Raw genomic sequence first — 18660 nt, 5'->3', positions numbered from 1 at the left:
CCTGCGACCATAAATTGTTAGATGTGCTTTAATCCTTCGTGTTGACACAGCTGCATTCTGTAGGGAGTAAAGGTGTAAATCTCGGGGTGTCACCCCTCCTCTTGGGTCAAATGGTCACTCTCTACTCGTCCTGTGTGGATCAGTCTTACTGCAGAGAAAGAAATAACAACTATTGTTTAATCCAGTTGAATGTTTTTAATCCTGGGAGGCCAAGATCGCTACAATATATAATATATATATATACACACACTACTCACAAAAAGTTAGGGATATTTGGCTTTCAGGTGAAATTTATGGAAAATGCAATAAGTTCATGCTACAGTGACATAATATCATAAAAGTAAGACATTTAAGTAGAAGGATGCACTACTGATTTCCTCATCTCAAAAAATTCATTCAACACAAAAGGTAACAACAATGGTAGTTACACCACAACAAAAAATTTGAACGTCTCAAGATCTCGTCATGTGCCCTTGAGCATCAATTACAGCTTGACAACGACGTCTCATGCTGTTCACAAGGCAACTTATTGCCTGCTGAGGCATGGCATCCCACTCTTCTTGAAGGGCAGCCCTCAGGTCATTGAGGTTCTGGGGTGCAGGGTCTCGAGCCTCTACACGACGGCTCAGCTGATCCCACAGGTTTTCAATGGGATTCAGGTCTGGAGAGAGTGCAGGCCGTTCCATTTGAGGTACACCAGTCTCCAACAGCCGTTCCCTGATGATGCGGCCTCGATGAGCAGGAGCATTGTCGTCCATGAAGATGAAATTAGGCCTGTGCTGTTCATGTAGGGGCACAATCACTGGATTAATGATGTTATTCAGGTAGTATGGGCTTGTCACGGTACCATTCACAAAGTGTAGGGCAGTTCTGTACCAAGTGGACACCCCTGCCCACACTGTAACACCGCCACCACCAAAAGCTGGCCTGGTGACAACAGTGGCTGATGCATAGCGCTCTCCCTGACGTCTCCAACATCGCTGCCGGCCATCATTTCTGCTCAGTGTGAATCGACTTTCATCAGAGAACAGCACTGAGGCCCACTGGTTCCTCGTCCAGCGTAAATGCTCCCTGGCCCATGCAAGACGATGATGCCTGTGCCTGGTGGTGTGGTCAGGTACCCATGCAGGTCGTCTAGCACGCAGACCACGCTGATGGAAACGGTTTGGAATGGTCTGACGTGACACTTGGGTGCCTCTCACCTCTCTTAAACGTGCCTGGAGTTGAGTGGCATTCATCATCCGGTTTCTCAGGGCAGTGTTCACAATGTAGCGGTCATCAGCACGGGATGTGGCCAAAGGACGTCCACTTCTAGGCCTTTCTGTGACTCTTCCAGTCTCTCCATATCTCTGTTGCAACCTGCTGATGACACTCTGTGACACTCCAAGCTCAGTGGCCACTTCTGTCTGAGAACGTCCTGTTTGAAGCATGGCAATGGCAAGGGACTGTTGTTCCATTGTTAGGTGTCGTCTTGGTCTCATGATGTCAAAATGTGAACAGCATGATGAGGACAACTGTTTAAACACCAGCTCTAATTGAACCAGGACATTTATTGGTCAATTCAAGGATCACACACCTGCCGTGATTTTTGCCGTTAAGCTCCTTGTTAGAGAACAGCAACTTGTGTAAAATTTATTGAAACATTTAACAGTTGGACATGTGCATTTAAAAGCTTAGAGAAGATCACATTAAGTTCACCTGTACAGGTTTGAATGCATTTTAGGCTTGTTGTGAAATTTCACCCAAAAGCTGAATATCCCTAACTTTTTGTGAATAGTGTATATATATGTATATTCCACGTGCCTCATTCAGATTCTCAGTAAAAAGATCAACAGAATTCAATTCAATTCAACTTCATTTATATAGCGTCAAATCACGGCAATGCCATCTCAAGACTGTTTACAGACAGAGAAGAAAACATAATGAAAGCCAATTCATAACAGCCTATATAAGGAAACCAACAGATTGAGTTGGAGGCTCCAACAGAACAATCCAACGTAAGATGTGTGTATGTTCATCAGTCCTCAGGCCAGCTGCCATCACCCCCACATCTGCCCCACGCACAACCGTTTACAGGATTCCAGATGTTCTCCTGCAGCCCTCCGTCGTAAACACAGACTCTCTCTGGAAACCCTCGGCTGGTAGCTCCGTGCAGAGGCAGGCCGGCCCAGAAATCGGGTCCATCTCTTGGAGCAGGACTCCGAGGATCAGCTTGGACCTGAAGCCGACAGCAGCAGGAGCCGATGAGGACGACGCAGACGGGTCCCAGACGGCGAGTCCTCCTTCACCTGGAAGAAGACACCTGAACACATCCAGGTCCAGACCGATCCCAAATCCAGAAATCACTGCTGGGAATACTTCAGCAGAAACATCCGGAAATAGCAGAACAGCAGCAAGGGAGCCAAATCTTCCCCCTGCACCTCCTCCACTTTGTCTTATTCCCTCCATGTGATCGTTTTACAGGTTTAGAAGTCTGTCCGTCTGTCTGTTCCTTTTAAACAAGTCAGACATGTTTGAGGACTAAATACAGAAAATGTTGCAGGTTTTAAAATCATCTCAGAAACATGAATATTCTTTCAGATGCCTTAAACCTCCATCAGCTCCACCGACGTCTACGTCTTCCTCCATCAGGACCAGCTGTGTGATGGACATCTGAGTCTTTAGCTGATCCACAGAGTTTTCCAGCCTCTGGATGTCCTGCGTGGTTTGGATGTTTCCCTGCTGCATCACACCTGATCCAGATGAAGAGGTTCTCTAGCAGCTTGTTGTCCTGTTCTGCAGCAGCCTCAAGCTTTTGGAGAAACGTTTTCATGTATCGCAGCAAGGAAACATCTAAAACCTGGACAGCAGCAGCTCATGGCAGTAAATCCACAATGTTTGTCTTAACAAAAACTTTTCTCTCACTGTCAGAATATTCTGTAAACATGGAAACTGTGTGTGTGTGTCAGATGAGAAAAGGTCGCTGCTGATCTGTGTGTGTTATTTCTACAAACTTCTGGTTGCTCTTTATGCTGCTTTATCTAACATTCATTTTACATCATTTTAACCTCAGAATCTGACAGCTGAGGCTGAAACATCACGTTTCCACGGAAACATCACGTCTACATGTGTCTGCACGCTGACTGGAGGTAGAAAGATTGAGATGGTTTAGATTAGAAAACAGGCCGACCAGACAAAGCAACATGTCTGTTTTACTGGACGTTTAAGGGTTTATTTTAACTTCTAATTTGGGAAGTGATGGAAAACAGGAGAGCTAAACTGAACCATGTGATATTCTCCTCAGGATCGGCTTCCCCTCCGGCCGGTAACGTGTCGGCTACCTGTGCCAGCCGGCCCTGCTTCCCTGGAGTCCAGTGCATCAACCGCAGGCCGCCGCATGTCGGCTACGTCTGCGGCCGATGCCCTCCGGGACTCCACGGCAACGGTCGCATCTGCACCAAGTCCAAGAAGGAAGGTACAGGATTGTAGCTTCAGTCTGAGAAACATGTTCGGCTTCAGCTTTTATTTGCACCACAAAAGATTTTAATGAACTTTTATTGAAAAATTCTTTGTTTAATTATCAGAGTTTTTATTGGCATATTGTTTTCAAGAAAAGTCCTTCGTTACTTTGCTGAAAGCAGGCTGTGCTTAAACCAGTCACTCCAGACTGGGGATTAATATGACGGGAGGAATGTCCTTTGCCGCGGCAGTCTGCGGCTACGGGCCGTCCTTTGCCGCGGCAGTCTGCGGCTACGGGCCGTCCTTTGCCGCGGCAGTCTGCGGCTACGGGCCGTCCTTTGCCGCGGCAGTCTGCGGCTACGGGCCGTCCTTTGCCGCGGCAGTCTGCGGCTACGGGCCGTCCTTTGCCGCGGCAGTCTGCGGCTACGGGCCGTCCTTTGCCGCGGCAGTCTGCGGCTACGGGCCGTCCTTTGCCGCGGCAGTCTGCGGCTACGGGCCGTCCTTTGCCGCGGCAGTCTGTGGTTAGAGGCTGTCTGGAAGCAGGAAGCAGTAAAGCTGAGTGATGTGGAAAAACTTCCGCTTCGTCTGGAAGTTCACAGTTTTATCGCTCCCCAGATGCGTCCAGGGTTTGTTGTCTCCATGGAGGTTGTTTCCCTGCATCATCAGCTGCTTTTCCACAAATAAAAGCAACATTTCTGATCTTTGGACAAAGTGTGTCTGTGATACAATACAACTTTATTTATAAGGCACTTTAAAAAACAACAATGTTGACCAAAGTGCCACATTGTTGGGGGTTAAAAAGAAACAGAATAAATAACATACATCAGGACAACTTAAAAAAAAAAATTCAGACATTTAAAAACAATCAAATACAAAAATAAAAGCAATCAAAATAAAAAGTCTACTTATTGTGCGGAAAGCCAGCTTAAACGTGTCTTCAGTCCAGATTTAACAGCAGATATAGTGGAGGCCTGTCTGACGTATAGAGGAAGCTCATTCCACAGTTTAGGTGCTGCCACTGCAAAGGCCCGGTCCGCTCTGAGCTTCTGTTTCCTCCTCGGTACTGACAGAAGTAGCTGGTCAGCTGACTTGAGAGACCGACAGGGTGTGTAGGGATGGAGGAGCCCAGAGAGGTACCGCGGGGCAGCACCATTCAGACATTTAAAATGAATCCTAAAGTGCACGGGCAGCCAGTGAAGAGATGATAAAACCTGGGCGATGAGCAGGAGTTTCAGCTGAATGGTGTTCAGCACACAGGCTGGCGTCCTGGTGGCGTTCCAGGCTTTTCCACTTCCTGTGGACCGTTCTCCACAGTTTCTCCCTCATTTGTCTTCCCTGTGAAAGTCTGCATTTCACTGCTGTTTGCTATGAAGGATTATATTTTCTCTTTAAGTGTTTGTAGAAAGATTTCCGTCTCCTCCATGTCCGTGTCCGCACACACGCGCGCGCACGCACACACACACACACACACACACACAGCCACCTTCACCTGACATGGGCTGGTCACATGACCTCTCGCCCGGTGATGCGTAAATGTGGGAAGTCTTTCCATGACTCTTTAGTGATCTACTTCTTCACGTATTTTTCAGTTTTTTCTTGTGTAGGTTGTTGGAAATGCAAACGCAGCGAATGCCGGGTTCTGGGTGGATTAATTGGGACACACTGCGATGGACTGGTGTGTCCAGGTGTACCTGCCTCTCTCCGATAGGCTCCAGCCTCCTTGCGACCTGAATTACACTGAGCAGTTAGGAACATGAATGAATGAAATCAGAACAACAGCTTTTCACACTATTTCTACATGAAGCATTGTTTTAACTGGAGCACGAGACATGCTGCGGAGAAATCCGATCGTTCCTTAGAGCTAGGTCTGCTCGATTATGACAAAAAATATAATCACAATTATTTTGACTGAAACTGAGATCTTGATTATTTAACACAATTATCCAGTATTTATAAACAACGCTGCGCGTCGTGGTGTTCTAGACTCCGTGTCGTACATTATAACCGTCTAATGGACGGTTCAGAGTTGTTTAATCTGCTTTTACTGCTTATATAGGAACTATTTTACGTTGGCCTGGATGTACGTTTTATGCCAAACAACCGCTGTCAGGCTGCAGCGTGTTTCTCTCGTTCACCTGTTAAAAGACGGCTGATCTGAACCAGCTGGTTAACGCGTTGCTATGGTAACGCCCCGTAACGGAGGGATATTAACTGGCCGAACTATGTATAGGAAAATAATGCAGCCAGTTGTCACTGACAATGGTATAAACTATGTTTAGGTGAACTTCCACAACCTACTGCAGTTATTCTACATTGACCTGCAGCCGGAGCCGACTGAGACTGGCCGCCTGGGAGTGCTTTAGGACGGGAGAGGCTCCCGCTGCTGCTTCCTTACAGTAACTGCAGAACAATATGTGCCTTCAAGTCAGTCGCCAAAACACCAGAAAAGTCTCCAATAACTCCAGTAAAAGCTGCTAGATTTATCGCTAGTCGCTTCCCATTCCTGCTCTCAGCGAAGGCGGATGCTTTTCTTCTGCTCCTGTTTCCTCCCCCTCCCTCCCATTCTGGCCTGCGACTTTGTCCTGTCTGACTCTAAGCCTCTTTTTACATCTCTTTACTTCTACTCAAGCTATATCATGGATCTGATCGGCGGCTGGTCTCTCAACGCAATTGATCAAATTTTCTCAACCCGAAGATCGAGCAGAGGGGAGGCCACATGTCCTGAGGGGACACTTCCGGCTGGATACGTTCAGGACTCATGGGCCAGGTGGAGACTGATGTGTCTGGCAGTTCTGTCCTCTGAGGACGTGGAGGATGTCTACATCTTCGGATTATTGGGATTCTGCTGATTGGTGCTGGTGGAGTTCTGATCTACCTGAAAACCCGTGAGATTCTGGCAACAACTGGCAGGCTGCCGGAATTCTGTAACGGTATGTGCTGAGCTAGCAGTGCACAGACTCTTGCGTTGACCGGACTCGACCGTAAGCAGGATGCCAGTCTGGCCCAAACTAGTTATCTTGCATCAATCCTGGAGCTGGTACGTAGAATCGACAACAACATGGAGAAGATGTCTGCTAGAATCGGTGGAAAGTGACCCCCCCATTCAGCTGTCTGGATCTGCCTGTCTGAGACCTGCTATGGACTCAAGGCCGAGGGCAAATTGTTTTCCTCGCCTGGAACCCAAACAACATCATATCTGGATTCGGCTTCCCAGCAGCCTTGGGCCGGGGCAATCCATCTTTCAGGTCCTGGTTCTGGTAAAAAAAAATCTTCAGTGTTTGCTGGTTTCTTTACAGAACTAGAAACAGAAACCAGTCCAGCATCCTGTTGGTCTGTTATCACTACCAGCAACAACCAGCCGGTGTTTTACCTTTAATAATGTTAAATTGTTCACTTTATTCCATAAAAATGTTCAGTTTCTGTCAAACCAACACAAAGACATGGATTCAATCAGACACGGTGGGGACCGTCCGCTAAAGGACTTATTTTCTCATAAACAGCCAGTAAAAAGATTACATGATATATACAACCACACATACCTGACAATAATAAACATGTAAATAAATAAATACTTCACTGATGGTTTACGTGCATTTTCAGGACTCGCTGGCTTTCCTCTGGTGGTCAAACAGTAGCTTCTAATGTCAGCTCCGATATCAAATCCAATATCAGCTCTGATATCAGAACCAATAACAGCTCAGATATCAGCTCCGACATGAGATCAAATATCAGCTTGAACATCAGATAGAGTTTAGTTCTGATATCTGCTCAGTTATCAAGATCAGATCAAATAACATCTCCAATATCAGATTCAGTATCCGATCCGATATCTGCTTTGATATCACATCTAATATCAGCTCCGTCATCAGCTCGCTTGTTTCCGTGTTTTCAGTTGACGCCTGGCATCAGAAACTACCGCTGGACGTCAGCCTCGAGCGACCGGCAGCTGGAACATCAAGAGAGAGATTTTAGCTTCATCTAAAGAAAATTTTTAAATTAATTTTAAGAATTTGGTTTAAATTTTGATCTAGTCTGTCATGTGATGGACGGGTCACCTGTCCAGTGACGGGTCACCTGTCAGGTGTCCTGTCCAGGTGAGCCGTCTGTCCTGCTACCTACTAGCTGCTATGTGGACATTTACAAGCCTCCTGATGGATCCCTGTGTCTGGTCTTTACCAGTTTGAGCCCAGCTGATTACAACTGGTGTCTTTCTGTGTGCTGGGACGTCTTACCCTCGTGGAGCACAGCGAGCCGGAGTATCCGGTCCGACAGGAGCAGACGTTTGGCCGAACGCAGCGACCGCCATGCAGACACTTCTGTTCACAGACAGCTGCAACAAACCAGATAAATATAGACCAGCTGAGAGACCAGAACCTGTTCCTCTGCAGACCTGAACCGTCACGCTGCAGAGATACTTACGGATCTGACACAGCATGCCCTGCCATCCCCGGCTACAGAGGCAGGAGTTCGGACCAACACATTCGCCTCCGTTCAGACACTTCTGGAGACAGCTGGCTGGAGGACACAACCATACCTCCGTTACAATCATCGTCACGCAGGGGACGGAATGTAGCAGCCCGGCAGGAATCCTGTTTACTGTGTTCTGCACTCTTTATTCACCACTGCAGATGTATCTTACTACTCTGCAAGCTCCTCTTAAATGAATCTTTTCTTTATATTTAACATATTTATGGCGTTCGTGGACGACAAAGTACGGTTTTCAATATGAAGAGAAACCGGTTTCCTTACCGAGGATCCTGACTGACCTGTCTGTTCAACACAAGTTTACTTATTTTCTGTTTTTACCAAAATATTTTCCACAAACTGTTTTATAATCAGGAAGAGCTTAAAGTGCAGACTCAGGTTTAAACTCAGGGCGGTCTGGGACTCCAGATGATCTTTAACCTTGGAAGGAATGGGACTCATGGTGGTCTAGAACTCGGGGAGGTCTGGGACTCGGGAGGAGAACCAGCGTTTGTTGGCGTTCCCGGTTCCAGACTTCGGGACATTTCTGTGTTTCTGTTGCTGCTGGAGCGACCGGTTCAGAGACTTCAGGACTGGATCCACTCCAGCAGAATCTCTCCTCTTACGTTTGTCGCATCGCTTTCCTCGCCAGCCGGACGGACAGTCACACACATGTGGACCAACACACCTGCCGCCGTTCACACACCTGGGCTCACACACACCTGGACAAGAAACAGGCAGAACAACGGGTTTAATCTTCTCCATCGTGGGAAAAAACAGAAGTTCTTCAGGATGATCGTTTCATCTGAACGGACCAGAAACCGGTCCTGTCTGGTACCGGCTGGACGTGGAATGAACAGGAGGAATAAACGAGTTGATGAAAGGAAGCAGAGGAAGAAGAGAGGAATCAGAGTAAAGAATCATGATGTGGCAACAGAACAAACAGGTTGAGTTAAAATCACCTAAAAGGGTAAAAATGATCCCAGAAGGACCAGAGAGGAGAAGAAAGTAAAACATGCAGAGGACATCACAAAGACGTTGAGAGGAGAAGGACTGACTTTTCTCACAGCGTCTTCCCGCGAATCCCTGCAGACACGAGCACACGTTGTTCCTCATGCACACGCCGCCGTTTTTACACGGCAGGCTGCAGACGGCTGGAGGAGGAAGACCATGGAAGCGTGAGACGTTGGGAAGCTGAAGATTTAAGCTTTGTGTTTTAGACGGAGTCCTGCTGGTTTACCGTTCTGACACCCAGCTCCATAGAAACCAGGAGGACACTGGCAGGTGTTCGGCCGGACGCACATCCCTCCGTTCAGACAGATGGGGGCGCAGAGAGCTGCATGGAGACGGAGACAGGCGAAGACAGGTCGGCATCTTCATCTCCACCTACAGACACCTGATGTTGGTGTGAATAAAAACCCACCGGTCTCACAGGACGGTCCAGTCCATCCCGGCGGGCACAAACACTCATCTGGAGACACACACTGACCTCCGTTGTTGCAGTGACGGCGACACACCACTGTTATCGGCACAAAGAAGCATTTCTGATGAAATCTGCATCATCTGAAGAACAACTACGTCCAGAACTCCTTTTAATACGTAAACGCTTCTGGTTCTTGTTCTGAAAGAACTCAGTCCAATAGAACGTCCCGATACACTGACTGGAAACCAGTGGAAGTCTCTGGTCCAGTTCTGAACTGGTCTTAATCCCGTGACAGTGACGCCGTGCAAAGCTTGTTACGTCCTCCACCAGAAGCCAGAACTTTGTTCTGGCTTCTGGTGGAACACGGAACAAGTTTTACGCCAGCCTGATGCCAGGAAAGATGGAGGGTTTCTGGGGTCCTAACGCGTGTCTGCGCTCCGAGGGGCCGCCCTCTTCAGAAACCAGACATTGTGGCTCTGCAGGAGCGGATCCGTGTCTAATGGGGTCATGTGACAAATGTATTCTTAAAAATAAATTGACAAAAAATAAAAAATAAATGAACAACAACAAAAACAGAACCTAGTAAATATGAATAGATATTTTTTAACTTACTGGTCTCACATCTGGGACCAACAAACCCGTAAAGACAGGAACAGGTCTGCAGACCCACACAGGTACCTCCGTTTTCACACGGTAACCTGCACAGAGCTGATCAGTTTCACTCATCAATGTTAGTGTTCCATTTATAAATGATCAATTAAATCTGAAAAATAAGTTAATGGAAACACATAAGTGCCACAAAGTTAATAAAATATGTAGATGAAACAGTAAAAATAATGATGGAAACAAATGAGGAAATGCAGAAACATATCTGGATAAATAAAGACAAAAGAATTATAATAAAAAGACAAAACTATTTTTCCACATTTATTTAAATATTTAAATATATGTATTTATTACTCTTTATAAGTTCAGGAGAAACTAAGGTTTATTATAAAAGATAAAATGCATTTAATCATTAATCAATACTGGAAATATTGAAGAGTCTAACCTTCCTGACAGTCGTCTCCATGGAAACCTGCGGGACATTGGCAAACATCCGGAGCGATGCAAACGCCCCCATTCACGCACTCCGGATCACAAATTACTAATAAAATATGAGAACAGAAACGTTCACAGCAGAAGCCGCGAAAAAGTTGAAATTAAGATTTTAGCCGTTCTTTTCTCACCTGACTGACAGTTTGGACCCGTGTAGCCGGGTTTGCAGCGGCACGTGTTGGGCGCAGCGCACACCATGTTTCTACCGCAAGCATGTCTGCAAACGGCTTCACACAGACGGGGGAGGGAGGAGAGTTATCTTGCATTGATCCTGGAGCTGGTACGTAGAATCGACAACAACATGGAGAAGATGTCTGCTAGAATCGGTGGAAATTGACCCCCCGGCTGTTTGGAGCTGCCTGCCTGAGACCTGCTATGGACTCAAGGCCGAGGGCCAATTGTTTTCCTCGCCTGGAACCCAAACAACATCATATCTGGATTTGGCTTCCCAGCGGCCTTTGGTCGGCGCAACCCCCCCCTGAGAACGGAAGTAGAGATGTTCATAGACGCTCTGTCCCCCCTCCTCATCCGCCCCCGGTCCCCTCCCACATGACTCACTGCCTCTCTGGACTTTGTGTGTCTTGGTTTAGTTTGTGCTTCAGTGTATGAGGTTTTTTTCTCTGTATGTTCGGAGTTACATGACCTTTTTTTTCTCGACCCCCCCCCCCCTATGATCCAAATGTATCTCTGTTCTTATCTTGTAAGGCAGTGCCAGTAAACTGGCTGCACGGCCTAAGCTTAAGCTTGGTTCTGTATTACTCTTTTGTCATTAATGTTACGTCTGTATGTCTGACCTTGGACGAGCTGGCTTGAACTCTGAATTTCCCCTCGGAGATGAATAAAGTATCTTTGATTTGATTTTAACAAAAAAAGTCGCCAGCTTTCGCGAGAAAGTCGCCAAGTTGGCAACAGTGTCTGAATGAAAGCAAAGCGGCTGTGGGAGGAGTTTACAGCACAGCGCTGCAACGCCAGAGACGCTCGATTAGCAGCTGAAGACAGCAGGAGAGGAAACTGCAGAGAGAAAAATAATCACACCCTTTTATTTTTATAATCGCTGAAAATATCGTAATTGAGATTAAAATCCGATTAATCGCACAGCCCTACTTGGTGCTGACTGCAGAGGAAACAAACGAGACCTAAAACAGCTGATCTGACTTGTTTTTCCTCCAGCATCCAATCACCTCCCTCTGCAGCAGACATATGGAAAGTCCAGCAGACGTTCCTATAAAAGCAAAGCGTCCATGCTCCACCTGCCCAGCCTCCCCAGCAGACTTGGGGTCGATCACCTGTCCTCGTTTGTCAGGAGACCGCACCGGGACGGCCCCTCGCACCGGGACGGCTCCTCGCACCGTGATCCAGCCTCAGAGAGAGGAGGTGGGACCGGGAGGAGGGAGGCGGTTACTGCTTCCAGGGACGGGCCAGGAATGTTGGTCGCTGTCCTCCACATCGAGTCCAACACTCGTACAGGTGCTGGCTCCAGATTGGATACCAGGATGAACGCTGGATCTCGCATCCTGATCTCCAAGGTAAGTCCAGTTTCTGTACTGCTGAGCTGCCCCATCAGGACTCCAGTAACGTTCCCGCTTCATGTCCAGATGTCCGATGCAGCGCCGCCTAGCGCTGAACCCCTACAGGTACCTCCGTCCTATCAGTCCAAACAGAAAGTCCAGCTGAACCATGTGGCAACCACCCAGGCCAAACCGCGGACCCCTCCCAGGCCCGTCCTTCCTCTCACCGCAGCTCTCACCGCGGTCTCCTTCTCGCTGTCCGAGTCCGACTTCTCTGCAGACGGAGACGATGCTGAACCTAGACGGGACACTCTGGTACCGCTGCTGACCAGAACAACTCCAGGAAAGACTCTCCACCTATCCCCACAAGGACCCGCCCCGGTCCAGGAGGGGTTCAGGACCACCGCAACAGCTCACAGGCTTCTGACGGCGTGTGCAGAGCAGCCATGTTTTCCTGGAGTCCCTTGTGAGCCGGCCGTGGACGGCAGCTTCCGCTGTGGGAGGTGTCCTGTGGGCTACACGGGGGATGAACGCACCTGTCGAGGTAAATCTGGTCTGGTTCTGGATCCGAGCTGAACAGAAGGGGCGATGAAAGCCGCTAGCGGGTAGATGAAAGCCGCTAGCGGGTAAATGAAAGCCGCTAGCGGGTAAATGAAAGCCGCTAGCGGGTAAATGAAAGCCGCTAGCGGGTAAATGAAAGCCGTCAGCGGGTAGATGAAAGCCGTCAGCGGGTAAATGAAAGCAGCTAGCGGGTAGATGAAAGCAGCTAGCGGGTAGATGAAAGCAGTCAGCGGGTAAATGAAAGCCGCTAGCGGGTAGATGAAAGCAGTCAGCGGGTAGATGAAAGCCACTAGCGGGTAGATGAAAGCAGTCAGCGGGTAAATGAAAGCCGCTAGCGGGTAGATGAAAGCAGTCAGCGGGTAGATGAAAGCCACTAGCGGGTAGATGAAAGCCACTAGCGGGTAAATGAAAGCAGCTAGCGGGTAGATGAAAGCCACTAGCGGGTAGATGAAAGCAGTCAGCGGGTAGATGAAAGCAGTCAGCGGGTAGATGAAAGCCGCTAGCGGGTAGATGAAAGCCGCTAGCGGGTAGATGAAAGCCGCTAGCGGGTAGATGAAAGCCGCTAGCGGGTAGATGAAAGCAGTCAGCGGGTAAATGAAAGCCGTCAGCGGGTAAATGAAAGCCGCTAGCGGGTAAATGAAAGCCGCTAGCAGGTAAATGAAAGCAGTCAGCGGGTAGATGAAAGCAGTCAGCGGGTAGATGAAAGCAGTCAGCGGGTAGATGAAAGCAGTCAGCGGGTAAATGAAAGCCGCTAGCGGGTAAATGAAAGCCGCTAGCGGGTAGATGAAAGCCGCTAGCGGGTAGATGAAAGCCGCTAGCGGGTAAATGAAAGCAGTCAGCGGGTAAATGAAAGCCGCTAGCGGGTAAATGAAAGCAGCTAGCAGGTAAATGAAAGCCGCTAGCGGGTAGATGAAAGCCACTAGCGGGTAGATGAAAGCCACTAGCGGGTAGATGAAAGCAGTCAGCGGGTAGATGAAAGCAGTCAGCGGGTAGATGAAAGCCGCTAGCGGGTAGATGAAAGCCACTAGCGGGTAGATGAAAGCCACTAGCGGGTAGATGAAAGCAGTCAGCGGGTAAATGAAAGCCACTAGCGGGTAGATGAAAGCAGCTAGCGGGTAGATGAAAGCAGCTAGCGGGTAGATGAAAGCAGGTAGATGAAAGTAGCTAGCAGGAGCCCTGCAGGTTTGTTTTACATCTTTATTGGAAACAGACGTTACGTTATTCTATCAACAGTAAAGAGTATTTGCATCTTAATGCCTCTCCTCCCTCCCCCGTCTGTGTGAAGCCGTTTGCAGACATGCTTGCGGTAGAAACATGGTGTGCGCTGCGCCCAACACGTGCCGCTGCAAACCCGGCTACACGGGTCCAAACTGTCAGTCAGGTGAGAAAAGAACGGCTAAAATCTTAATTTCAACTTTTTCGCGGCTTCTGCTGTGAACGTTTCTGCTCTCATATTTTATTAGTAATTTGTGATCCGGAGTGCGTGAATGAGGGCGTTTGCATCGCTCCGGATGTTTGCCAATGTCCCGCAGGTTTCCATGGAGACGACTGTCAGGAAGGTTAGACTCTTCAATATTTCCAGTATTGATTAATGATTAAATGCATTTTATCTTTTATAATAAACCTTAGTTTCTCCTGAACTTATAAAGAGTAATAAATACATATATTTAAATATTTAAATAAATGTGGAAAAATAGTTTTGTCTTTTTATTATAATTCTTTTGTCTTTATTTATCCAGATATGTTTCTGCATTTCCTCATTTGTTTCCATCATTATTTTTACTGTTTCATCTACATATTTTATTAACTTTGTGGCACTTATGTGTTTCCATTAACTTATTTTTCAGATTTAATTGATCATTTATAAATGGAACACTAACATTGATGAGTGAAACTGATCAGCTCTGTGCAGGTTACCGTGTGAAAACGGAGGTACCTGTGTGGGTCTGCAGACCTGTTCCTGTCTTTACGGGTTTGTTGGTCCCAGATGTGAGACCAGTAAGTTAAAAAATATCTATTCATATTTACTAGGTTCTGTTTTTGTTGTTGTTCATTTATTTTTTATTTTTTGTCAATTTATTTTTAAGAATACATTTGTCACATGACCCCATTAGACACGGATCCGCTCCTGCAGAGCCACAATGTCTGGTTTCTGAAGAGGGCGGCCCCTCGGAGCGCAGACACGCGTTAGGACCCCAGAAACCCTCCATCTTTCCTGGCATCAGGCTGGCGTAAAACTTGTTCCGTGTTCCACCAGAAGCCAGAACAAAGTTCTGGCTTCTGGTGGAGGACGTAACAAGCTTTGCACGGCGTCACTGTCACGGGATTCAGACCAGTTCAGAACTGGACCAGAGACTTCCACTGGTTTCCAGTCAGTGTATCGGGACGTTCTATTGGACTGAGTTCTTTCAGAACAAGAACCAGAAGCGTTTACGTATTAAAAGGAGTTCTGGACGTAGTTGTTCTTCAGATGATGCAGATTTCATCAGAAATGCTTCTTTGTGCCGATAACAGTGGTGTGTCGCCGTCACTGCAACAACGGAGGTCAGTGTGTGTCTCCAGATGAGTGTTTGTGCCCGCCGGGATGGACTGGACCGTCCTGTGAGACCGGTGGGTTTTTATTCACACCAACATCAGGTGTCTGTAGGTGGAGATGAAGATGCCGACCTGTCTTCGCCTGTCTCCGTCTCCATGCAGCTCTCTGCGCCCCCATCTGTCTGAACGGAGGGATGTGCGTCCGGCCGAACACCTGCCAGTGTCCTCCTGGTTTCTATGGAGCTGGGTGTCAGAACGGTAAACCAGCAGGACTCCGTCTAAAACACAAAGCTTAAATCTTCAGCTTCCCAACGTCTCACGCTTCCATGGTCTTCCTCCTCCAGCCGTCTGCAGCCTGCCGTGTAAAAACGGCGGCGTGTGCATGAGGAACAACGTGTGCTCGTGTCTGCAGGGATTCGCGGGAAGACGCTGTGAGAAAAGTCAGTCCTTCTCCTCTCAACGTCTTTGTGATGTCCTCTGCATGTTTTACTTTCTTCTCCTCTCTGGTCCTTCTGGGATCATTTTTACCCTTTTAGGTGATTTTAACTCAACCTGTTTGTTCTGTTGCCACATCATGATTCTTTACTCTGATTCCTCTCTTCTTCCTCTGCTTCCTTTCATCAACTCGTTTATTCCTCCTGTTCATTCCACGTCCAGCCGGTACCAGACAGGACCGGTTTCTGGTCCGTTCAGATGAAACGATCATCCTGAAGAACTTCTGTTTTTTCCCACGATGGAGAAGATTAAACCCGTTGTTCTGCCTGTTTCTTGTCCAGGTGTGTGTGAGCCCAGGTGTGTGAACGGCGGCAGGTGTGTTGGTCCACATGTGTGTGACTGTCCGTCCGGCTGGCGAGGAAAGCGATGCGACAAACGTAAGAGGAGAGATTCTGCTGGAGTGGATCCAGTCCTGAAGTCTCTGAACCGGTCGCTCCAGCAGCAACAGAAACACAGAAATGTCCCGAAGTCTGGAACCGGGAACGCCAACAAACGCTGGTTCTCCTCCCGAGTCCCAGACCTCCCCGAGTTCTAGACCACCATGAGTCCCATTCCTTCCAAGGTTAAAGATCATCTGGAGTCCCAGACCGCCCTGAGTTTAAACCTGAGTCTGCACTTTAAGCTCTTCCTGATTATAAAACAGTTTGTGGAAAATATTTTGGTAAAAACAGAAAATAAGTAAACTTGTGTTGAACAGACAGGTCAGTCAGGATCCTCGGTAAGGAAACCGGTTTCTCTTCATATTGAAAACCGTACTTTGTCGTCCACGAACGCCATAAATATGTTAAATATAAAGAAAAGATTCATTTAAGAGGAGCTTGCAGAGTAGTAAGATACATCTGCAGTGGTGAATAAAGAGTGCAGAACACAGTAAACAGGATTCCTGCCGGGCTGCTACATTCCGTCCCCTGCGTGACGATGATTGTAACGGAGGTATGGTTGTGTCCTCCAGCCAGCTGTCTCCAGAAGTGTCTGAACGGAGGCGAATGTGTTGGTCCGAACTCCTGCCTCTGTAGCCGGGGATGGCAGGGCATGCTGTGTCAGATCCGTAAGTATCTCTGCAGCGTGACGGTTCAGGTCTGCAGAGGAACAGGTTCTGGTCTCTCAGCTGGTCTATATTTATCTGGTTTGTTGTAGCTGTCTGTGAACAGAAGTGTCTGCATGGCGGTCGCTGCGTTCGGCCAAACGTCTGCTCCTGTCGGACCGGATACTCCGGCTCGCTGTGCTCCACGAGGGTAAGACGTCCCAGCACACAGAAAGACACCAGTTGTAATCAGCTGGGCTCAAACTGGTAAAGACCAGACACAGGGATCCATCAGGAGGCTTGTAAATGTCCACATAGCAGCTAGTAGGTAGCAGGACAGACGGCTCACCTGGACAGGACACCTGACAGGTGACCCGTCACTGGACAGGTGACCCGTCCATCACATGACAGACTAGATCAAAATTTAAACCAAATTCTTAAAATTAATTAAAAAATTTTCTTTAGATGAAGCTAAAATCTCTCTCTTGATGTTCCAGCTGCCGGTCGCTCGAGGCTGACGTCCAGCGGTAGTTTCTGATGCCAGGCGTCAACTGAAAACACGGAAACAAGCGAGCTGATGACGGAGCTGATATTAGATGTGATATCAAAGCAGATATCGGATCGGATACTGAATCTGATATTGGAGATGTTATTTGATCTGATCTTGATAACTGAGCAGATATCAGAACTAAACTCTATCTGATGTTCAAGCTGATATTTGATCTCATGTCGGAGCTGATATCTGAGCTGTTATTGGTTCTGATATCAGAGCTGATATTGGATTTGATATCGGAGCTGACATTAGAAGCTACTGTTTGACCACCAGAGGAAAGCCAGCGAGTCCTGAAAATGCACGTAAACCATCAGTGAAGTATTTATTTATTTACATGTTTATTATTGTCAGGTATGTGTGGTTGTATATATCATGTAATCTTTTTACTGGCTGTTTATGAGAAAATAAAAGTCCTTTAGCGGACGGTCCCCACCGTGTCTGATTGAATCCATGTCTTTGTGTTGGTTTGACAGAAACTGAACATTTTTATGGAATAAAGTGAACAATTTAACATTATTAAAGGTAAAACACCGGCTGGTTGTTGCTGGTAGTGATAACAGACCAACAGGATGCTGGACTGGTTTCTGTTTCTAGTTCTGTAAAGAAACCAGCAAACACTGAAGATTTTTTTTTACCAGAACCAGGACCTGAAAGATGGATTGCCCCGGCCCAAGGCTGCTGGGAAGCCGAATCCAGATATGATGTTGTTTGGGTTCCAGGCGAGGAAAACAATTTGCCCTCGGCCTTGAGTCCATAGCAGGTCTCAGACAGGCAGATCCAGACAGCTGAATGGGGGGGTCACTTTCCACCGATTCTAGCAGACATCTTCTCCATGTTGTTGTCGATTCTACGTACCAGCTCCAGGATTGATGCAAGATAACTAGTTTGGGCCAGACTGGCATCCTGCTTACGGTCGAGTCCGGTCAACGCAAGAGTCTGTGCACTGCTAGCTCAGCACATACCGTTACAGAATTCCGGCAGCCTGCCAGTTGTTGCCAGAATCTCACGGGTTTTCAGGTAGATCAGAACTCCACCAGCGCCAATCAGCAGAATCCCAATAATCCGAAGATGTAGACATCCTCCACGTCCTCAGAGGACAGAACTGCCAGACACATCAGTCTCCACCTGGCCCATGAGTCCTGAACGTATCCAGCCGGAAGTGTCCCCTCAGGACATGTGGCCTCCCCTCTGCTCGATCTTCGGGTTGAGAAAATTTGATCAATTGCGTTGAGAGACCAGCCGATCAGATCCATGATATAAAAATTTTAAGGAAAAGAGATGTAAGAAGAGGCTCCGAGTCAAACAGGACAAGTAGCCGGCCGCGAGGGAGGGAGGGAGGGGAGAGAGTAAAAAAAAGTGTCCGCCTTCGAGGAGAGCAGGAGTGGAAAATGATGTATTTGTGTTAATAAAGGAGTGAATGAATGTACGTTTACAAGAGTAAATGCATATTTCTATGTACTGTATGTATGTATGAATGAAAAACAAGAATGAATATATGTAAGTATACAGGCATAAATGCATGTGTGTGTTGTAGCTGACCCCTGGCTTAACAGTAAAAGCC

At 47.5% G+C, this 18660-nt stretch overlaps 2 protein-coding genes across 3 annotated transcripts in view; one reads left to right on the top strand and one right to left on the bottom strand.

The window, feature by feature from the left end:
• The window catches only part of LOC306773994 (von Willebrand factor D and EGF domain-containing protein), a 54320-nt gene extending 36840 nt beyond the window's left edge, over positions 1–17480 (top strand). The window contains exons 20-32 of one of the 2 annotated variants that reach the window (XM_079263958.1): positions 3284–3454; positions 11594–11949; positions 12019–12475; positions 13778–13873; positions 13956–14051; positions 14395–14490; positions 15007–15102; positions 15190–15285; positions 15372–15467; positions 15804–15899; positions 16475–16570; positions 16660–16757; positions 17044–17480. In XM_079263958.1, coding sequence (XP_079120084.1) covers positions 3284–3454; positions 11594–11949; positions 12019–12475; positions 13778–13873; positions 13956–14051; positions 14395–14490; positions 15007–15102; positions 15190–15285; positions 15372–15467; positions 15804–15899; positions 16475–16570; positions 16660–16757; positions 17044–17064 — 1871 coding nt within the window. In that variant the 3' untranslated portion in view covers positions 17065–17480. The remainder of the gene's footprint in view (positions 1–3283; positions 3455–11593; positions 11950–12018; positions 12476–13777; positions 13874–13955; positions 14052–14394; positions 14491–15006; positions 15103–15189; positions 15286–15371; positions 15468–15803; positions 15900–16474; positions 16571–16659; positions 16758–17043) is intronic. The other variant, XM_079263959.1, reaches the window with a different exon arrangement.
• Positions 6985–10439, bottom strand: LOC306773995 (uncharacterized protein). The gene is made up of 9 exons (XM_079263960.1): positions 10377–10439; positions 9938–10033; positions 9326–9421; positions 9143–9238; positions 8961–9056; positions 8529–8624; positions 7858–7953; positions 7671–7768; positions 6985–7384 (listed from the first exon to the last, which is right to left on the bottom strand). Coding segments are annotated over exons 2-9 (600 nt in total). The 5' UTR covers positions 9939–10033; positions 10377–10439; the 3' UTR covers positions 6985–7363.
• Positions 17481–18660: the final 1180 nt, after the last annotated feature.

Source organism: Telmatherina bonti (genome assembly GCF_933228915.1).
Source record: "Telmatherina bonti genome assembly, chromosome: 24".
Taxonomy (NCBI): Eukaryota; Metazoa; Chordata; class Actinopteri; order Atheriniformes; family Telmatherinidae; genus Telmatherina; species Telmatherina bonti.
The sequence above is the reverse complement of the archived record's forward strand: the minus strand, read 5'-3'. Positions and strand labels throughout refer to the sequence as shown.

What these genes read in the sequence shown, in the direction of transcription:
- LOC306773995 (XM_079263960.1), bottom strand. An exon ending in GGGAAGACGCTGTGAGAAAA is followed by an intron (nt 8,625 to 8,960) that starts GTCAGTCCTTCT and finishes TTTCTTGTCCAG; the next exon opens with GTGTGTGTGAGCCCAGGTGT. An exon ending in GCTCGCTGTGCTCCACGAGG is followed by an intron (nt 7,385 to 7,670) that starts GTAAGACGTCCC and finishes TTGATGTTCCAG; the next exon opens with CTGCCGGTCGCTCGAGGCTG.